At 37.0% G+C, this 21,046-nt stretch overlaps 1 protein-coding gene across 3 annotated transcripts in view; it reads left to right on the forward strand.

Moving 5' to 3' along the window:
• LOC131061590 (THO complex subunit 2) overlaps window positions 1-21,046 on the forward strand; it is a 110,711-nt gene that overhangs the window by 14,729 nt on the left and 74,936 nt on the right. For all 3 annotated transcript variants that reach the window (XM_059218157.1, XM_057995357.2, XM_057995358.2), the window contains 3 exons: window positions 17,313-17,372; window positions 17,467-17,529; window positions 17,822-17,902. In XM_059218157.1, the coding sequence (XP_059074140.1) occupies window positions 17,313-17,372; window positions 17,467-17,529; window positions 17,822-17,902 (204 nt within the window). The remainder of the gene's footprint in view (window positions 1-17,312; window positions 17,373-17,466; window positions 17,530-17,821; window positions 17,903-21,046) is intronic.

Consider the following 21,046-nt stretch of genomic DNA (forward strand, 5'->3'; position numbering starts at 1 on the left):
TATTCCTGTTAAGACTTGAAAATAAACTGCATGCTAGTTCTGTGATAGTCTCTTAGCTTGTGACATATAATTATTTATATTATGAAATGGAGAGATTGGCTAGGAATTCGTAATATAAATTGATACTGATTTTTTTTCTCGTGTTGGAGAAATTTATTCCTATTAAGAAATTGAAAACAAGCTGCATGATTGTGATAATATAGTCTTTTAGCATTCATCATTTAATTATTTATGCCTTGTGGACTTTAATACCATGAACATGTTTTTTCTTGAGACTTTTTGCTGGGTTGCTGCTCTTCTCTGAGGGTAAGTTAGATGGTTGGCTTTATTGCTCTTGAGAATTAGGCAGAGAAAGCGCTTCAGAGTTAGGCTGCTGAACTTAAGAAAATTTCTGAGTCAATTCTGAGACAAAGAAGATAAGCTTAAAATTGTAGCTGTCTGGAAAGGGGATGAATGGATTCTATTCACTTTCGAACAAAGTTGTGGCAATTGCTGTTATTCAATTCTCTGTATTGCAACGGAGAATTGGGTAACAATTGGCTCTCATGTTCTACTTCTATCTTTTGAAGCAACCTTTCAGTTCTTGAAACAACTTTAAATTTTTTTAACAATTATTTCAGTTATTCCCTCCGTGCTTTAGTGCAGCCTGTGAAACCAATACTTCTATACATATCACTTGGGCTTGACCTGTTGGATATTGCTGCTACTAGGATATGTTGTTGTCATTGATGTCAACATATTCCTGTGTTTCGGTGTTGCAGAGAGTTGTTTTGGTGTTCCGAGTTGATTTGGTTGGTTTATCTGTTGATATGCTGAATCAACTAGAGATACTAAATTCAATGTTGATTTCATGATGATATGTGGTGATTTGATCGAGTTATGGATTCCGGTATGAGAATTGGTTTTTCAGTGTTTAGTATTGCAGTGTTTTGGTATTTGATCCATTGTGCTCCCAAATGATTATATCTTGAGTTGCGGATTTGGGGGAGTGTTTGGGATGTTCATGTGTATTTTCAATTCATATGGTTCCTGATTTGGTGCTCAACAAGCTATCTTTCTAGTCCCAGTTGCTGCTGTTGAGTGTTTTTGAGTATCAGCGTGTTGATCGATGGAGATTTGATTAAGTGGTGTTGGTGCAGCTATTGCGGATGGTTCTAACGCACTTGTTGGTGTTTCCTAATCGTGTCCTATTTGTTTTGTTGGTCCGCATTGATCATTGTGCGCGTTATTGAAGATCTCATTGGTCTGGTGATGTTCTTTGTGTTATGCGATATTTTCAGTGGTGTAGCGTGTTGCGGATGATCTTGGCGAGATTTCTGGTGGTGTTGCGTGTTCGATGGAGTTGATTTGGGTCCATGCTATGTCATCTTGGCATTGTATTGGTCCGACGGTTGATTTATGTATCGGGTGATGTAATTTTGTAATTAGGTGTTAAAGGTTGAGCCAACCTTGTAGTCAAGGTTGATTTGTATAAATAGGTGTTATATTCATGTAATTGGTGGATAGGTGTATGTGCAAGGGGACTTGCTATGCTATGCTATGTGGTTGGTGGTAATGTTGAGACATGGACCAGCTATGACTCAAACCTAGGACCTTCCATACGCTGCTGGAGTGCTCTACCACTGAGCTATTGGCCCCTCTTGGACCAGTCCATTGTCGGTTCGGGTGTGGCTTATTTCCAACACCAACACCCCCCCTTAAGCCATACCTCTTGTGTGCTTGGGCCTCCTAGGCTGGACCTGGCTCTGATACCATGTTGAGACATGGACCAGCTAGGACTCGAACCTAGGACCTTCCATAACGTTGTTGGATTGCTCTACCACCGAGCTACTGGCCCCTCTTGGACCAGTCCATCGTCGGTCCAAGTGTGGCTTATTTCCAACACCAACAGGTAAAATGCCTGCACAATGCCCCTTGTCTCTCACATTTGGAGGTTATGCTAAATGGTTGGTGATTTGGAGTGGAACATACTGATAAGATTGCTATTAGAATCTCTTGACTTGTTCTCATCGTTGTGGACTATGTCCAACTTGTATTGAACTACTTGTACCAAAAGGCTATAATGATAGTGTTGTTGAATATTTATAATTTGCCATAATTTGTGCCCGCCTTTTGCATCATCAATTTGAGTAAGTGGATGACACATGTTGTCCAAAATATGTGCATGTATCTCACCTCAACCAATATTCCTATTGCTGTACAACTTTTGACATTGTTCCTAATGACTTGGACAATGTTTTGAGCGACCCCACCATCTTAGTTGACGCTACCAGGATGCTGGAAATGAAATTTGCAACAATTACTTGCTCCTACAATCAACAACTTGAAAAAACTTTATCCCTTTAAGGCACACTGCAATGATGTAAATTATGGGTCTATTTTTTCAGCTTTTCCATTCTTCTTACAGGCAACTGCCTTAAAAAACATAGTCCCTTTAAGGTACACTGCAATGATATTAATTAGTGGTCTACTTTTTTCAGTCTTTCAATTTATCAAAAACGATTGATACCTTTGATTGGTTGAAATGATGTGTCTAGAAAATTTGTTTCCTTGGCCAATAAGGCGGTGCACACCTTTTTATAGCCATGACTTGTAAACCTTGTTAGTGGCCCTCCAACATTTTCCACCAATATGACAATCTAATGAAGTTGAAAGGAATCCTATTAGCATAATTGCAATGCAGAATGTGCTCATTAACAATGTTCCTTGACCTGATTTTAAATACCTTTTCTAATGGGCTTGCATCTTTGATTCTTTTTCGAGAAACATGGGCTATCTTCTTCTTGGTAAGATGGTGTTGTAACAAGTGGTTGTGTGGCATCCACTATTGGAGTAGGGGGAAACAACCTTGTAGCCTGCTTGTGAGAACCTTTTTGGCCGAAGAATGAGATTTTGATTTGGCTTGGCTTTCTTGGCTGCACTATTTGTTTTCTCTTGCTCTTTCATGTAAGCAAGGATTTGCCCCTTTGGCAATGCATTTATGTTCCATTACAAGCTTTGATTCTTTGGTCAACAATTGCACATAAGCCAACTTTGACTTGACTATACCAGCTCTTATACTCGATTTGGGACTTGTTCGCCCCTGCCTTCACGAGATTGGTCAGTCATTGTGACATGGTGCCAAAGAGGTGGTGATGGTCAAGTTTGAAGGCCTTAACTGGCCATTGGTCCATTGAGCTAGAAATATCGACCATTATAAACTATACTTGTATCTTTACCTTTCAAGATAAACAATTATTAAGAAATTTCGAAAAATAAAAAACTACAATAATGCAACTAGTTTATCATTATCTATCAAAAAAGAGAAACAATAATGTAACTCTAGGCTTCCATACTTGTTAAAAATGATTGACAATTTGAAATACAACAATAAATTCTCTTTAAAAAAGAAGAAAAAAAGGAGGTTGGAAATAAATTTATTGAACTTACAAGAACTTAGATAGTAGCATTTTGATTTCTGTGACACCTATTTAACCATTTTTCGAGGCATTAAAATATGCCTTTACATGGCTTGAATACTTTAGAAACTAGTGTCTCTGAGGAATGAGTTTATGTTTGTATCTTGTGTTTTGTTAGTGACATTAGAGTCATTTTTTAGGGTGGGCTAGGGTGGGTTGGTTTTTGTTAAAAAAAATTCTAACTATTTATCCTTTTTAAATAAAATGGTACTAGTTTCACCGCAGACATGAACTTGGGCCTGTCCATTCAGCTTGGGTCTGTCTGAGATGTGTCTAGGCGAAATGGACAAGCTTTGGGGGTGCCTTGGCTCGAGTCAGTTTGGGATTTAAAATCAGACATGTCTGGGTATGGCAGGGACCCCTGTGAAAAAGTAATTGCCTTACTTTATTCATGAACGTACAAGGTATATAAAGTAATTTACAAGACAATGTTAAAAAAAGAACTAACCGTTTAGTTGAAGCTTCAAACTGAAGTAAAAACACCAACTACGTCTTCTAATAAAATAAGCAAAAAGAAATAATAAAATTAGAACACTAAATGACCATTTATAGAACAACTAAAAATAACTGACTAAATATAATTAAATGTTCTAATACCCTCCCTTAATGGTCATTCTATCAATTACACCACGTTGCCCCCTAAATTTGTCAAACTTTTCCGGACTGAGAGACTTGGTGAGGATATTTGTAGTATTATATGCGGTTGGAATGTACTGCAATATCACTGATCCATCTTTGACATACTTGCGGATGAAATGACAATGAAGCTAAACATGCTTGGTCTGCTCATGGAAGACTAGAGTTTTGTTGAGTTTTAGAACCCCTTGATTATCACAGAACAAGGGAGTAGGTCTTGCTTGAGGCATTTGCATGTCTGCAAGCATCCTTTGAAGCCAAGCTGCCTCACAAGCTGCCTTAATAGTTCCACGATATTTTGCTTCGGTTGAGGAAAAAGCTATTGCTTGCTGCTTCTTGCTGGTCCATGTGACTGCACTTGTGCCCAAACTGAAAACATACTCAGAAGTAGACTTTTTTTCAGTAACATAACCTTCCCAATCTGAGTCTGTAAAACCAATGAGCCTAGGATCTTTGCTTTTGCTGTACAGAATGCCAAAATTAGGAGTGCTCTTCACATATCTCAGCACACACTTTGCTGCAACCCAATGTTCAACTTTTGGAGCTGACATGAAGCAAGAAATGTAGCTCACAACATAATTGATGATAGGTCTAGTGGCGGTGAGATATATGAGGCTGCCCACTAGTTACCTGAAGGAAGATTCATGCACCACAGGTGTATCCGATTTGACTGATAGTTTCAACCCTTTCTCCATTGGTGTAGATGCAGGTTTGCAGTCATGCATCCAAAATTGATCCAATGGACTCTTGACATACTTCGATTGAGAAATGAATATGTGACTATCTATATGCCAAACCTCTACACCAAGACAATGATGGAGAATTCCCAAATTTGTCATATCAAAAGTCTGACACAAATTTTGTTTGACCTGGTCGATCAAATGTGCTGCACTACTAGTAATGATGAGATCATCAACATAGATGACAAGAAGAATTTCACCACTGGTATGCTTGACATACAAATTGGCATTGGAAGGACTCCTCTGAAAGCAATGATTAATTAAGTACTTATCAATTTTTATGTACCATGCATGAGGAGCTTGTTTGAGGCCATAGAGTGCTTTCACCAGTCTACATACTTGGTGTTTCTTACCAACAATCTTGAAACCTGGAGGCTGCGTCATATAGACTTCTTCCTGCAAAGCACCATTGAGGAAATGCACTCTTGACATCCATTTGATGGACTTTCAATCCAAAGTGCTCTAAAATTGTGAGGACAAGCCAAATGGTGCTCATCTTGGTTGTGGGAGCAAATGTCTCCTCATAATCAATGCCCTCCTTCTGTGAAAACACTTTTGGTACTAACTGAGGCTTGTACTTATCAAGAGTTCCATCAGGCTTGACTTTATACACCCATTTGCAGCCAATGGGTTTCTTCCTTGGTGGTAGATCAAACAGAACCCAAGTGTTGTTCTTCAAAAGACTATGATGTTAAACTGCCATAGCCTGTTCCCACTCAGGTACACCTTTAGCCTCTGAATATGCCCGAGGCTCTTAAATACTATGAATGTTGGCCATCAGAGAAAAATTGACTGTATTCTGCTTGCTCTTGCCTCTAGCTGATCTACCCTTAACAAGTTCATCATCATGAAGATCGCTAATGGTCTTGGCCCACCACTTAGGCCAGAGAGTAGAAGTAGCCACATCTGTTGCAGGAGGGAAATAACATCACCTCGGATATCTAGAGCAAACTCCAATGTCATGCGTGGGAGACTCCACAACTGTAGAGTCATCTGAATCCCTCCCATCAGGTGGATCGAATTGAAGTAACACCCAAATCCTTAGCCTTCAGAGGCTGCTCCTTAGGGCTCAAAACAAGAGAAGGCCCATTGTTCTTCATCAAACACATCTCGACAAAGATGAGACGATCAGTGTCAATATCAATCAACTGATAAGCGTTATGGTTATTGTTGTAGCCTGTGAACATCAATTTTTGACTCTTGGAATCCAGTTTGGTGCGCTTAGCATTTGGAATCCAAACATAAGCTGTAGAGCCATAAACTTTTAGATGACTGATTTTGGGCTTCCTTTCGAACCAAGCTTCCTCGGGGGTCATTTTCTTAATGGCTTGTTTGGGAGACCGGTTCAAAATAAAAAATTGTAGTGTAAAGTGCTTTCGCCCAAAATTTCTTTGGACCATTTCTATGCTTCAACATAGATCGGGCCTTCTCATTGTACGGTTCTTGCGCTCAACAACACCGTTTTGTTGAGGGGTGTATGGTTTGGTTAGCTGATGCTTGATGGCATATGATGAACAAAAGTTGGAGAAATTAGTAGAACAAAATTCCCCACCTCTGTTAGACCGAAGAGTGACTATCTAACAACTTGACTCTTTTTCCACTAAGGCTTTAGACTTCTGAAACATGCTGAACACCTCTGATTTGTACTTAAGAAAATACACACATTTTTCTGCTAAAATCATCAACAAACAATAGAAAATACCGACACCCAATGACTAATGGAGTGTTCATTGGTCTACAGATATCTGCATGAACCAATTGCAAGACCTTGGATGCTCTCCAAGTGGCACCATTTGAAAATAGAGTCTGATACTGTTTGCCAACTTGATAAGCTCCACAAACTCCATGATTTTGAGTCTGAAGTTTAGGTAGCTCAATAACCAGACCCTCTCAAATTAATTGAGAGAGAGTGAATATTCAGGTGGCCATACCATTGATGCCAAAGATTGTTGATGGAAGTACTCTTGGTTGCCATGGCATGCTCCTCAAAATCACTAGAGTTAATAAGTCTATAAAGACCATGATCCTCAAGAGCAATAACAATTGTAGTGCGAGTCTCTTTGGAAACAATGCTACACTTGTGTGAATTGAAGACGACATCTAGTTGTGGAGAATGATACATAATCTGATTGACTGACAGTAGATTGAGCTCCATGCTTGGGACAAAGTATACATTGAGAAATACCAAATCTCTCCCTCCAGATGAAATCTGAACGTTGCCTTTGCCGAGAATAGTATACTCTTCGCTTCCTCCAAAGATTACTGAATCTTTGAAAGGTGTGAATTCTGTGAACCAATCTTGATGATGTGTGAAATGTCGAGAGGTGCTAGAATCAATCTATTGGGCGTGTGGCCAAGAACGCATAGAAGGCAAACTCTTCCTGATCAGAATGCATAGAAGCTTGGGGCTTTTGCTGAGACCCTCCTTGTAGAGAGTGCTTAAATGCCAATTGTTTCTTGCAATCTTTTTTCATGTGGCCAAACTTGTGATAGTAGTTGCACTGGACACCTTTCTTCTTGGAAAACTCTTGAGATTGACCTTGTGTTTTCTGCTGGGAGGAGTGAGGTTTACCTTTATTTTTATCCGAGGCTTTGGCTGTGAAGTTCTATTTAGTGGAGGATGAACTAGCACTGCTGCCAAACTTTTGCTTCCATCTATCTTGCTGCAGAAGCCTGGTGCAAAGATCATGAAACTTCAGATCGACACAAGTAGAGGTGATATTTGAGCGTCTCAATGAAATGCTCGTAGGAATGGGGGAGGCTTTTCAATGTGATCACTACCATATCCTCTTCCTCCATCTTGCAACCAATAGCCTCTAGCTGGTCACAAATGTCCTTGATCTTTGTAAGATGTGCCTAGAGAGATGTCTTGTCATCCATCGTGATAGAAAACAACATTCTTTTCAAAAAGAAAGCTTGGCTCTTGTTGGACGTTTCATGAAGATCCTTCAAGAGTTCCTAGATCTCTTTAGTTATTTTTCCAGATGACACCTAAGGGAGCTCATCATTTGTGACAAATAATTTGATGAACATGATAGCCTCTCGATTTTGCTCATCAAACTTGTCATGGTCTTTACCCGCTAGTGTAGGATGAGATTTTGTACCCAAAGCAATCTTTTCAAGGCACCGATACTCAAAAATTGTCATCATGCGCTGTTTCCAGGTGTTGTAGTTGCAGCTGTTGAACTTTTGATTGTGCTCCAACATTATGTTGGTCAAAGATCCCATCACTGAAACTGAGGTCAACCTTGCTCAACCATGTGAAGGCACAAAAATTGAGACATAGGTTGCTGATCAGCCGACACAGATCCCAAGGCAGAAAAAACACAGAAAGAGTTTGAGACAAAACACAAAAAACTATAGCTAGGTTTAAAGAAAACAACTGGTCCTCCACACGATTAGAACCCATCAAAACCAGAGAGAAAACCCTAGCAATGAAAGTAAAAACAAACCCTCAGAAAATAAAAAACAGTCGCGCAAGGTGAGGAAGAGAAAGACGCAACAGGGAAATTAGTGTCGAAACTTGTGCAGAGAAGAAGACAAATCATTCAGCTGCGAAAGCACAGGCACTTGCAAAAAAACAAGAATTTTTTTTTTTTACACCCCCTCCGAATATAGACCTTGCCAATATGATGCATGTGGGCGCTCAGAATGTTGTGCGTAGGCGCACAACAAGATGTGCTTAGGCGTGTGTGGTTGCACAAAATATATAGGAGCGCGCAGGGTCTGCAACGGACAACAAACTAGGGTGCACCTCTTTTCGAAGTTGCGAACAAAAAAAAATAAAATTCACATGCGATTGCGAATTACTAAATCCTCCACCTCCTCTGATACCATGAAAATTTAATTGCGTGACTTTATTTATGAATATACAAGGTATATAAAGCAATTTACAAGACGATGTTCATAAAAGAACTAACTGTTTAACTAAAGCTTCAAATTGAAGCAAAAATAGCAACTACGTCTTATAGTAAAAGATGCAAAATGAAACAATAAATAAAAACACTAAATGACCATTAATAGAACAACAAAAAATAACTAACTAAATATAATTAAATATTCTAATACCCTGCAGTACTTGGTAACACATGTTTTAAAATTTTCAAATTCAAATTTTAGTCTTTTTATAAAGAGGTTTGAGTTGATTGTTACTGAGACAGAGGTGCAGATGTTAGTTTCTCCAATTTCCTTGTATCCATGTTATTAGTCATGTAATTATTTGTTTTCTGATGTAAAATAGGATGCATTTATGCAGAATGAAGTGGTGAAATTGATGTCTTCTAAGACATCCATACATTAGCAAGGATTTCCAAGGGCTTAAGAGCTTTGGAAGGTGAAAGCCGAGGTCTATCGACATCATGCTAGGATGGTCATTGATTACAAAAAGCAACAATTGAACAAAATTCTGCCATGCTTATTCATTAGTTTGGGCCAGAATTTTCTCAAGTCCAATATCGCAACCATGAATTTGTTGGTATTATGGTTGTGTTGCATTGGTTTTGTCATTGATGTCAACACTTATCAACACTTATCCTTCTGGAGATCTTTGGTTATGTTCACCGGCAAGTTCAGTGACTTGTGCATAGTCACCGGTATTTGGTTCACCGACAGGTTATATTGTTCACCGACATTGAGGATGACTTGTTATCATCTGGAGATCACTTGGTTATGTCGAAGACATCGTTTGACACTTGGTTTGGTATTCTGGTTATTGGTCTAATCGGGTTGACATATTTGCTGTTACCGGCAAATTGGTCTAGGTTATGGACCGACACACGTTATCTATTCCAGATCAGCACGACACGTTATGGAGATGATTTAATCAATTGGTATTGCTGTAATTACATTGAGCCGACATGATGCATCGCATCTTGACTTACTTGTAATTGATTTTATTGTAATATTCTTTACTAGCCGACCTACACATTTGGTCTTAGGTTTTGGTATATATGTAAGATCTGATTTGTGAGATGATGTAATAAGGTAGAAGGAAGTATATGGTATGCAAGGTTATGGTATAACATGGTATGTGCGAATATAGAAGATCTTATGAGCAGACCGTAAGAAGGTGATTATCAGAGCTTAACCTGTACTGAATCCATCATTGGAGATGCTACTTTGAGCAGTACATTATCATTGGATTTAATCATCCAATTGTAGTTAGTGTGACTCCTATTTTGTGATTGAGCTGTGAGCTCTAGGCGGTTGGCCTTTCTGCATGTGCAGACCCCATTTGTATACACATACTATCTGCAGTAGTATCATCTGATTGTGGGTAAGGTTTCCCACCGTGGTTTTTCCCCTTACAGGGTTTCCACGTACAAATCTTTGTGTTATGTGTTGTGGATGTTGTTTCTCTTTCTATTTCATGCATTAAGTTTCACCGGTATTGATATTAACTGTTAATCTGTTAACCGACATTAAGATTGGTTTACCGGTATTATGTGTCAAGTTTGATTAAGTTATATTTGGGTTGAAACTAATAGACAACTGATTCACCCCCCTCCCTCCTCTTAGTTGCCTCCAGGTCCTAACATTTGGTATTAGAGCTTAGTTCTCTTTTTGCAGAAGTTTAACAACTTGAGGAGATTCTATGGCAACTAACTTTTTCAGGAAGGACAGTCCGAAACTTGATGGAACTAACTATGGTATATGGAAGATCAGAATGGAGACACATCTGAATTGCATTGGAAGAGACATATGGGATGTTACACAGAATGACTATGTTGGTCCTACACCGGGTCAACCTAATCCACCTACATTGGGTAAGGATCAAGAGAATGATTGCAAAGCAAGAGAAGCACTTTTGAGCACCTTGTCAGATCAGCAAATCATGGGATTATCAGACCGATCTACTGCTAAAGCTATTTGGGATAAATTGGAAACATTGAATGAAGGTGATACCACTATCGGAATTGCAAAACTGGAATGCTTCCGGGTCAGGTATGAAAATCTGAAAATGGAAGAGGATGAAAGAATTTTTGCTTTTATGGAAAGGGTTAATGAAATTGTTTTAGGAATACAATGCTGTGGAGGTTCCTTAAGTGAAGATGAAATTGTTTCTAAAGTTTTGAGAGCATTGCCACCGGCATACAAAATGAAAGTAAATGCTATTAATGAGTTGAGAACTATGCCTAATACATCAGTATCTAGAGATACCTTGGTTGGAAAACTTTCAGCACTTGAGCTTGAGGAATTTGGTCTTGTTGCTACAATTAAGACAGATTTAGCCTTCAAAGCATCATCATCTGCAACATCTTCATCATCAGCTGACAAATCTGATTGGAAAGTACTTTATGCAAGAGAACTTGAAGACATCAGGAGGGAAAATGAAGAACTGGAAGAACTTGAAGCACTATTTGCAAGGAAAATGCCTAAAGGTCCTATTGGAAGTAAGTATGAAGGTAAAGCACCATTTAAATGTTTTGCCTGCAATAAAGTTGGTCATATGGCATCTAGATGTCCCGATAGGCATGCAAGATTGAGAGAAGCAGCTAAAAGAACATATAAGCCTAACCCTGAATATTAGAGATAAAGTTTTAAGAAGAATAGAGACAAATCGTGTTACTATGCTGATGAAGGAGTTACTGATGATTCTGATGAAGAACCGGTAGACAATGGATGAGCTTTTGTTGCAATAACAGAAGATCAACCGACACCTACTGTTCCACCGGTAGAGCAGGCCTTGGCAGCTAAAATTGAAGAAAAGGATGAATGGATTATAGATTCCGGATGTTCACATCATATGACTGGTAATAAAAGTAAATTCTTATCTTTTCAGGAGTACAATGTGGAGGTCTAATAAGATTTGGAGATGACAAAGTTTGTTTGATCAGAGGAAAAGGCACTATATCTTTTGATGGTAAGCACAATACTGACAATGTTTATTATGTTGAAGGTTTGAAGCATAATCTTTTGAGTGTTGGTCAATTAGTTGAAAAAGGATTTCAGTTACAGTTCAAGAATGGTAAATGAAAAATCATGAATAGAACTGGTTTGGAGATTGCAACCGGTAATCAGACTAGAGGTAATATCTTTCATTTGAATAACAATGAAAAGACATGCTTGATTGCACATATTGATGAAAGTTGGTTATGGCATAAAAGACTCTGTCATGTGAATTTTGATTGCATTGTAAAGATTAGTTCATCCAAGGCAGTAAGGGATTTACCTAAGATTGTAAAACCTCATAATCCGGTATGTAAGGAATGTCAAATGGGAAAGCAAGTTAGAACAACTTTTAGGAGTATTTCTGAGAAATCCAATGATGTTCTTGATTTAATTCATACTGACTTATGTGGTCCGACAAGAACAAGAAGTCTATAGGGAGATAGATACTTTATGCTAATCATTGATGATTATTCTAGAATGTGTTGGGTTACTTTTCTCAGGGAGAAATCAAAAGCTTTTGGGAAATTCAAATTATTCAAGGCACTTGTAGAGAATGAAACCAGTAAGAAAATCAAATGTTTAAGATCAGATCAAGGAGGTGAATTTACATCTAAGGAGTTCAATACATTTTGTGAAGTGAATGGAATTAGAAGACAACTATCAGCACCCTGGACACCTCAGCAGAATGGAGTTGTGGAAAGGAAGAATAGAACTATTTTGGATGCAGCCATAAGCATGATATCAAAAGCAAATCTACCTCGTGTATTGGAGAGAAGCAGTGAATACAACGGTTTACACTTTTAACAGAGTTCACATCAAATGTGAAACCAGTAAGACACCCTATGAATTATGGTTTGGTAATATTCCTACTTTTAAGTACTTCCGAATATTTGGAATCAAATGTTACATTAGGAGAGATGATTATATTGGTAAATTTGATCCTAGAAGTGATGAAGGAATATTTCTTGGTTATTCATCTAAGAGCAAAGCATATAGATGTTTTAATAAAAGATTGTAGAAAATCATTGAGAGTGCAAATGTGAAGATAGATGAACAATTTAGAGGAAATTCAAGGTCTATGGATTCTGAACCGGCAGTTGAGATAATCACAAATGAACCTATACAGAGTGCACCGGTACAAAATGTTGATCCAGTCACACCGACATCATCAGAAAATTCCACAGTGACTGAAGAACAGTAGCAAGTGAACACACCCAGGTATGTAAGATTGAATCACTCTGAAAGTTAGATAATTGGGAATTAGTATCAAGGAGTTATGACAAGAGGAAGACTAACAAATGAAGAGGTATGCTTAATTTCTCAAATTGAACCAGCATCTGTTATTGAGGCATGTGAAGATAAACATTGGATTAAAGCTATGGAAGATGAATTGGAACAAATTGAAAAGAACAATACATGGACATTGGTTCCCGGCCTAAAAACAAAAATGTAATTGGAACTAAATGGGTATTCAGAAATAAACTTAATGAAGATGGTAAGGTAATCAGAAACAAAGCAAGATTAGTGTGTAAAGGATATTCACAGAAAGAGGGAATTGATTACAATGAAACCTTTGCACCGATAGCTAGAATTGAGGCAGTCAGATTATTTCTTCCATTTGCAACACACAAGAATTATAAAGTATATCAAATGGATGTAAAATGTGCATTTCTGAATGGTGATCTTGAAGAGGAAGTTTACATTGAACAATCTGATGGATTTTCATTGACAAATGATAAAGATATGGTTTGCAGATTAAGGAAAGCTTTATATGGATTGAAGCAAGCTCCTAGAGCTCGGTAGGCTAGATTGGACAAATATCTCTTGAAGCTTGGTTACACTAAAAGTAATGTTGACAACAACTTATATTTCAAAGTGACTAATGAAGACATCTTGGTTATTGAAGTTTTTGTTGATGACATCATTGTTGGAGGAGAAGATGGATTGTGTAAAGACTTTACTAATAAGATGCAGGAAGAATTTGAAATGTCTATGATTGGGGAGATAAAATTCTTTTTAGGATTGCAGATTTCACAGACTGATAAAGGTATATTCAAACAAAGTACTTGAAGGAACTATTGAAGAAATTTGGTATGGAAAACTCTAAACCGGTAAGTATTCCTATGACTACAACTGATAAACTATCATTGAAGGATGATTCAACTCCTGTTAATCCGACAAGATACAAATCTATGATTGGAGGTTTACTGTATTTGACACAAACAAGACCTGATATAATGAATGCAGTGTGTATTGTTTCAAGATTTCAGAGTAATCCTAGAGAAAATCATGAATCAACAGTGAAAAGGATTTTCCGGTATCTACAAGGCACAACAAATCTTGGTTTATGGTATCCTAAAGATGAAAATTTTGATTTATGTGCATACACCGATACAAATTGGGTAGGAGATGTAGATGATAGAAAGAGCACCATCGGCGGGGCATTCTTTCTTGGTAGCAGATTGATTTCATGGTTGAGCAAGAAACAAAGTTGCACATCATTATCTACAGCAGAATCAGAATATGTTGCAGCAACAACCTATTTTACTCAGGTATTATGGATTAAGCAAATGTTGAAGGACATAAAGGTAAAATGTAAAGAACCTATAATCATCTATTGTGACAATTCAACGACAATTGATATATCTAAGAATCCGGTATTTCACTCTAAAACTAAACATTTTTCTATCAAATACAGTTTTATGAAAGAGAATGTTGAAGCAAAAGAAGTGAGATTGGTTTATTTGAATACTAAAGAGCAGATTGCAGATATCTTTACTAAGCCTTTGCTTAAGGAAACTTTTGAATAGCTCAGAGAGCAGCTTGGGGTTATACCCTCACCGACAGAGACCTAGACAGCTGATGCTTGGCATCAAACCGACAAAATTTATAGAGAAATCTTTTTTCGGCTTTGATGAAGGGAGCTACTTCTCAGAGGGAGTAGTTGGTTATAACAGTTGGTATTTGTAATTGGTTATATGAATTGGCTGTATCTGGTATTTGTATTGCTTTGGCATTTGATGTCAAAGGGGGAGAGATATCTATGGAAAAACAAACATTATCCTTTGGGGAGAGATTATTCATTAGGGGAGAGATACATACTCTCTGCATTTATTTTCATATCTATTTTGGAGATTGTTGGTTTTTGGTTTTTGGCATTCTGTTTTGGCACTTAGATGTTTTTCCATCTTTGTGTTGCCATCAATGCCAAAGGGGGAGATTGTTGGTATTATGGATGTGTTGCATTGGTTTTGTCATTGATGTCAACACTTATCAACACTTATCCTTCTGGAGATCTTTGGTTATGTTTACCGACAAGCTCAGTGACTTATGCACAGTCACCGGTATTTGGTTCACCGACAGGTTATATTGTTCACCGGCACTGAGGATGACTTGTTATCATCTGGAGATCAATTGGTTATGTCGAAGACATGGTTTGACACTTGGTTTTGGTATCTTGGTTATTGGTCTAATCGTGTTGACATATTTGCTGTTACCGGCAAATTGGTCTAGGTTATGGACCGGCACACGTTATCTATTCCAGATCAGCACGACACGTTATGGAGATGATTTAATCAATTGGTATTGTTGTAATTACATTGACCTGACATGATGCATCGCATCTTGACTTACTTGTAATTGATTTTATTGTAATATTCTTTATTAGCAGATTTTATTGTAATATTCTTTATTAGCCGACCTACACATTTGGTCTTAGGTTTTGGTATATATGTAAGATCTGATTTGTGAGATGATGTAATAAGGTAGAAGGAAGTATATGGTATGTAAGGCTATGGTATAACATGGTATGTGCGAATATAGAAGATCTTATGAGCAGACCATAAGAAGGTGATTATCAGAGCTTAACCGGTACTGAATCCATCATTGGAGATGCTACTTTGAGCAGTACATTATCATTGGATTTAATCATCCAATTGTAGTCAGTGTGACTCCTATTTTGTGATTGAGCAGTGAGCTCTAGGCGGTTGGCCTTTCTGCATGTGCAGACCCCATTTGTATACACATACTATCTGCAATAGTATCATCTGATTGTGGGTAAGGTTTCCCACCGTGGTTTTTCCCCTTACAGGGTTTCCACATACAAATCTCTGTGTTATGTGTTGTGGATGTTGTTTCTCTTTCTATTTCATGCATTAAGTTTCACCGGTATTGATATTAACTGTTAATCTGTTAACCGACATTAAGATTGGTTTACTGGTATTATGTGTCAAGTTTGATTAAGTTATATTTGGGTTGAAACTAATAGACAACTGATTCACCTCCCCCCTCTCAGTTGCCTCTGGGTCCTAACAGAATTTAGGTAAAAAATGTGGATGTCTCTCATTTAAAAAAAGATGATCCTCAGAATGTAAAGACTGAAGAAGTGATATGGTACCCAAATTAGAGAGTAAAAATAGAAGAACCTAAAGGTCATCTACTATCAATCAGACCTGACATCTGTGCACAAAGTGACATGGATATTATAAGTTTTTCTTAGGCTAAGACATGGAATTGCCTGGGATGACTGGTAAGTATCACATCCTTCTACAAAGCAATATGTGTTGATAACAGGTACCAAGATGCTTAATTTTCCATCTCTATATTCATCTACAAATATTCAGGATATGATTGTTAAATGCACTCAATGAAGACACAAATGATTCTTGTTAGTTTAGATTTTAAGGTGACATTCTAATTGTTTTTCCTTCCTTTACAAATATGACATCACTTTCATAATACAGACATTAAAGCAGCCAGACAAAGAGCTTGAGACTATCTTCATCAATATGAAGATTCTAGAGACATGTCAAGGTCAAAGTTTTGGACAAGATTAGATGTGTAATTTACTGTGTACAATAGAATTATTTTTGCTCAATAATGTGTAAGGGTTTGTCTATTCTCTGAATTTTGAATTGCCCTCTTCATGGTTAAAACCTGCTACTGAAACACATGTATATGGATCTTGTATAATTTTTCTGCTGGCAAAAAAATTATTTCCACACTTTTATGGTTTAAAGATATTTGCTCATTCCTTTTAATAAATCTATATCTAACGAACAAATAAATATGGAGAGAGAGAGTGAGATAAATATATATTGGAAGAGAGAGAGAGAGAGAGAGAGAGAGAGAGAGAGAGAGAGATGGGGGGTAGGGAGGGAATGAGGGAGGGAGATTTTCATCAACATAATCAACGTAAGAAAATATTTAATTGAATTTGCACACTATGGATGAAGCACTAGCATCAGCAACTCATTGAGGACATTTATTCACAATTACTGATGTCAATTTATATTTACCTCGTGGATGTCCTTTGAACACATTTTTCTCATTGATACACTATTATTTATTTTGTTATTGTGGTTATAATGTGAGCCTGCCATAGGTGAAATGACACTTAATTTGGAAATATATTTGGAGAATCTGTATGGATAGCATTTATGAGTTACTTAATCCATAAATTCTTTCAAAATATTGTTCTTGAGAAAAAGTTTGCCAGTGTATTAAGTCTGTCTTCGATTGGATTGCTTTGAAAATAAAATGATTGTGGTGAACAGCTCGTGATAACTTACTTGTTTCTTCTTATCAGTCAAAATGGCTCGTGGAATCTAACTTGGTTCCTGTGAGGCTTCTTCAGGAGAGATGTGAGGTATTTAGAATCTGTGTTGTTGTTGCTGGCAGCTTTCTCAAATTTTTAGCATGATTTTTATTGTTTTTTTGGATGATAATTTGTTCTTTTATAGGCTGAATTTCTCTGGGAATCTGAAATGATAAAAATAAATGCGGCAGATCTAAAATCTAAGGAGGTGAGTTTCTTAAACAGGCTCTTCAATTTCAACAGAACATTATTGATCATGATTAGCTGCTTGTATCAGTGGTAGTTTTCCAGATGGTAATACTTTAAAATATTTTTTTTTGCATCCTGAAATAACTACAAATGACGTCAAGGATCAATTGTGAAAATTATCTTTTTATTGTGAATTTGATAACTGACCTTTATATTTGGCATTTGTTCAGCATTTTTTCCTTTATCTACATCGGTTTTGTTTATTCATGTGTAATAATATTTTCTTTCCTATTTTGGTGTGTTGAATTCAGGTCAGGGTGAACACTCGCCTTCTATATCAGCAGACAAAGTTTAATCTTCTTCGAGAAGAGAGTGAAGGATATGCAAAATTGGTATGAATGACTTATTTAGTTCTTAAAGTCATCAGTATTTTTTTTTCACATACTAGAGAATGGTAACTGTTCTGTCTGTGTTCGATTCTGTACAATGCTCACATTGAACACTTATGCAATTCATTACTGTACAAATAGGATTTGTTATGCACAGTGAGAAGTGGTTGTCATTTAGGAACACCATTTTAAAGAACCAGTAAAGTAATTTATGGAAAATTTCTGTGTTTTTGTTTAAACTGGATAATAGAGCATGGTTGATGGTAAGTAAGAGTGAAGTACAAACTAACATAATCCAAAACTCAAAAACTGGCTAATTGTCTCAAAGTTGGAAATTGAACCAGTTAATCTCTAGCAGTCTGTGTAAACAAAATTGTAATGGTATAGAAAATGTGCATTTTGGGTGGGATAGCATGAAAATGAAGTCGAAAGTGGTGGTACTTCATGTTAATGTTTTGGACATTGTAAATGAATCTTAGTCTGCAATTTACATCTAGCATATTTTTCACAAGAGGAAGAATATAATTGTAAGGAGGGCTTGGATGGGGAAGGTTCCAATTAAATGAGATCATATTAATCACAGGATTGATTGCGGATCTAAGAACTGTTTGCAACCTATAATAATGTATGGATAGTAGGAATCTGTTATCCTTGATCTTGGAGTCATGTGAGGATAAAATGAGCAGACAAAATGTAATCCTTGTTAATCTTGCACATGGTAGAATATTACATTAAGATTAGTACTATGAAAGAAAGCTTCAATTTAAGGGATGGATTAGAATAAAAAAAATCTAGTATATGGACTCAAAGAAACCTGTGTATGCCCAGGTCATACACAGGTCATAAACCTTCGCATGCCCTTAGTTATCATTTAATCTTCTTTTTTAGGGAAATCCCAGGTGTAAGAGCAAGCTCCATGTCCTTGTTGTAATTCACCTCATTATAATTATTAATCCTTCAATTTGTGGATTGGCTGCTATATTAACGGCCAGTATATAGCATCAAGTTGCAACTTATTATCAGCCTTTATCAATCTTTTAAGACTTGTGGAAATAAATGGGCACACTGTTTAATTTGGAAGCTTTGCACCTTCCACGAGAGATTTTTCTAGTGCAGTTAATTTCTCTTCATCCATATCTCATTTATTTTTATATGTTTTACTGTGATCCTTGATTTGACTCCTCTTTTCTATTTCCATGTTGTTTTAGACTAGTAAATGCCATATAATAGCAAAAATTCTTATCACTAGATATGCCTCTGATATCCTTTTGGACACACTTTTTGTCAATGGTGTCTTGAAGTAAATAGATTCCTTGGAACCAGTATAAAGAAATTCCGTAAGAGAAACCATTCTGAAATTAGTAAATATTGTTATGGTTTGGCTTTTTTTTGTTGTTGCTTTTTTGTCATAAATTTACTCAGTATTGTCTTTGTCCAGGACCATCAAAACTTAATCTGTTTGAGCTTTTTTCTGTCCTTGCTTTATGCTTCCTCATAACACTCTGCAAGTTCCCAAGCTCAACTCTTTTCTTGTTAATGCTTTGTTATCTACCCGTTCTTTAAGCTCACAAGTTTCTGCACTTCCTTTGTTTATATAAGCAGCACCAAGTTGTAGTCACTCATTTAGTAAATTTAAGATTGTTAAGTGTCTCACCATATGAATCCATTTCAGAAATTATGTGCACAAATATCAAGGTCTTTGCCTGACACTATAAGGAATTAAAGTGACCAAGTGAATTTGCTGTTTCAATATGGTACATTCAAATTTTTCTACACCAGTGTTGCCATGACATCTCCTAAAAATGAAAGAGACTTGTTGATGTGTTGGTCCTCCTTTAACTGATCTCCAGTTACCTTAGATTTGTCCACCTTCTCACTTCCAGCAAGATTCACTTAATGTAGGCAGCTTTGAAGTGTACATCCTGAAACACAATCAGCACTTTGCATATGCACAATCAATACATTGAGAACAGCTATAATGGTCATTCAAGGTACTAGCTAACAGTTTTACTCTTTTGGCCAGAAGACATCATGTGGATTTAATTGGCAGAAGACTGGTACATTAAATCCATTGTGTCCATTATTGTTTGAGGCATCCGTGCCAAGAAGATTCCTCACTTGTTCGTTGTATATCTCTAGCACTTGAAGAAAAGTCTTGTACTTTGCCAAATCTTTCCTCTTCTGAGATATTTGGAAAAGGTGATTGAGTGCTCTTCTGAAAATAAATCAATGGCTCACAATGTGGAAGTTTGAAAGATAGTGCATGATTTGGTGAATCTTCTTTCAACTTGAACTCTTCCTGTCCAACAAGTGGAACCCTTTTCATCTTCCCTTCCTCGATATTTTGGTGACAGATTCCATCATTAAAAACCAATAAAACATCTTCTTCTACCAATAAATCTTTCCCTTCAACTTGATTTTTAGGTTCCTCTTGTTCTTTCTCCATGATAACCCCATTCATCTTCCCTTCATTGATATTTTGGTGACACATGCCACCGTTAGGAACCAATAAAACATCTTCTCCTACCAAGGAATCTTTCCCTTCAACTAGCTATTTAGTTTCCTCTTGTTGTTTATCCATGATGTCTTGTGACTCTGAATACAATTGTTCCTCTTGCTCCTTGATTACTTATCTAGGAGCAAGAGGAACAATTGTATTCAGAGTCACAAGATATCATTCTTCCCCTTGCATGATAACCCCTTTCATCTTCCTTTCATTGATATTTTGGTGACCAATAAAACATCTTCTCCTACCAAGGAATCTTTCCCTTCAACTTGGTATTTAGTTTCCTCTCGTTGTTTATCAGTGATGTCTTGTGACTCTGAATACAGTTGTTCCTCTTGCTCCTTGATTACTTATCTAGGAGTAAGAGGAACAATTGTATTCTTCTGTCCGTTTTGAATATCTCCAAGCATTCCTTATAAGTAACATAGGATTTATAAATAATAGACTTCTGATTATATTTGCAAAAGGCAATAAGTTTGCACTCATCTCTTTTCAACTTGATCCCCTATTGCCTTCGAATTGGATTGTCTTTTCTTGTTCTGCTAAGGGAATTTAGAGTTCTTTGGCTGCTACAAAGTTGCTCTAAAAGCTGGTTCTAGAGATCTTGGTTCTTTTTTTGTGCTTCTTGGATAGGATCTATG

The sequence above is a fragment of the Cryptomeria japonica genome, chromosome 3 (assembly GCF_030272615.1).
Source record: "Cryptomeria japonica chromosome 3, Sugi_1.0, whole genome shotgun sequence".
NCBI classification, from domain to species: Eukaryota; Viridiplantae; Streptophyta; class Pinopsida; order Cupressales; family Cupressaceae; genus Cryptomeria; species Cryptomeria japonica.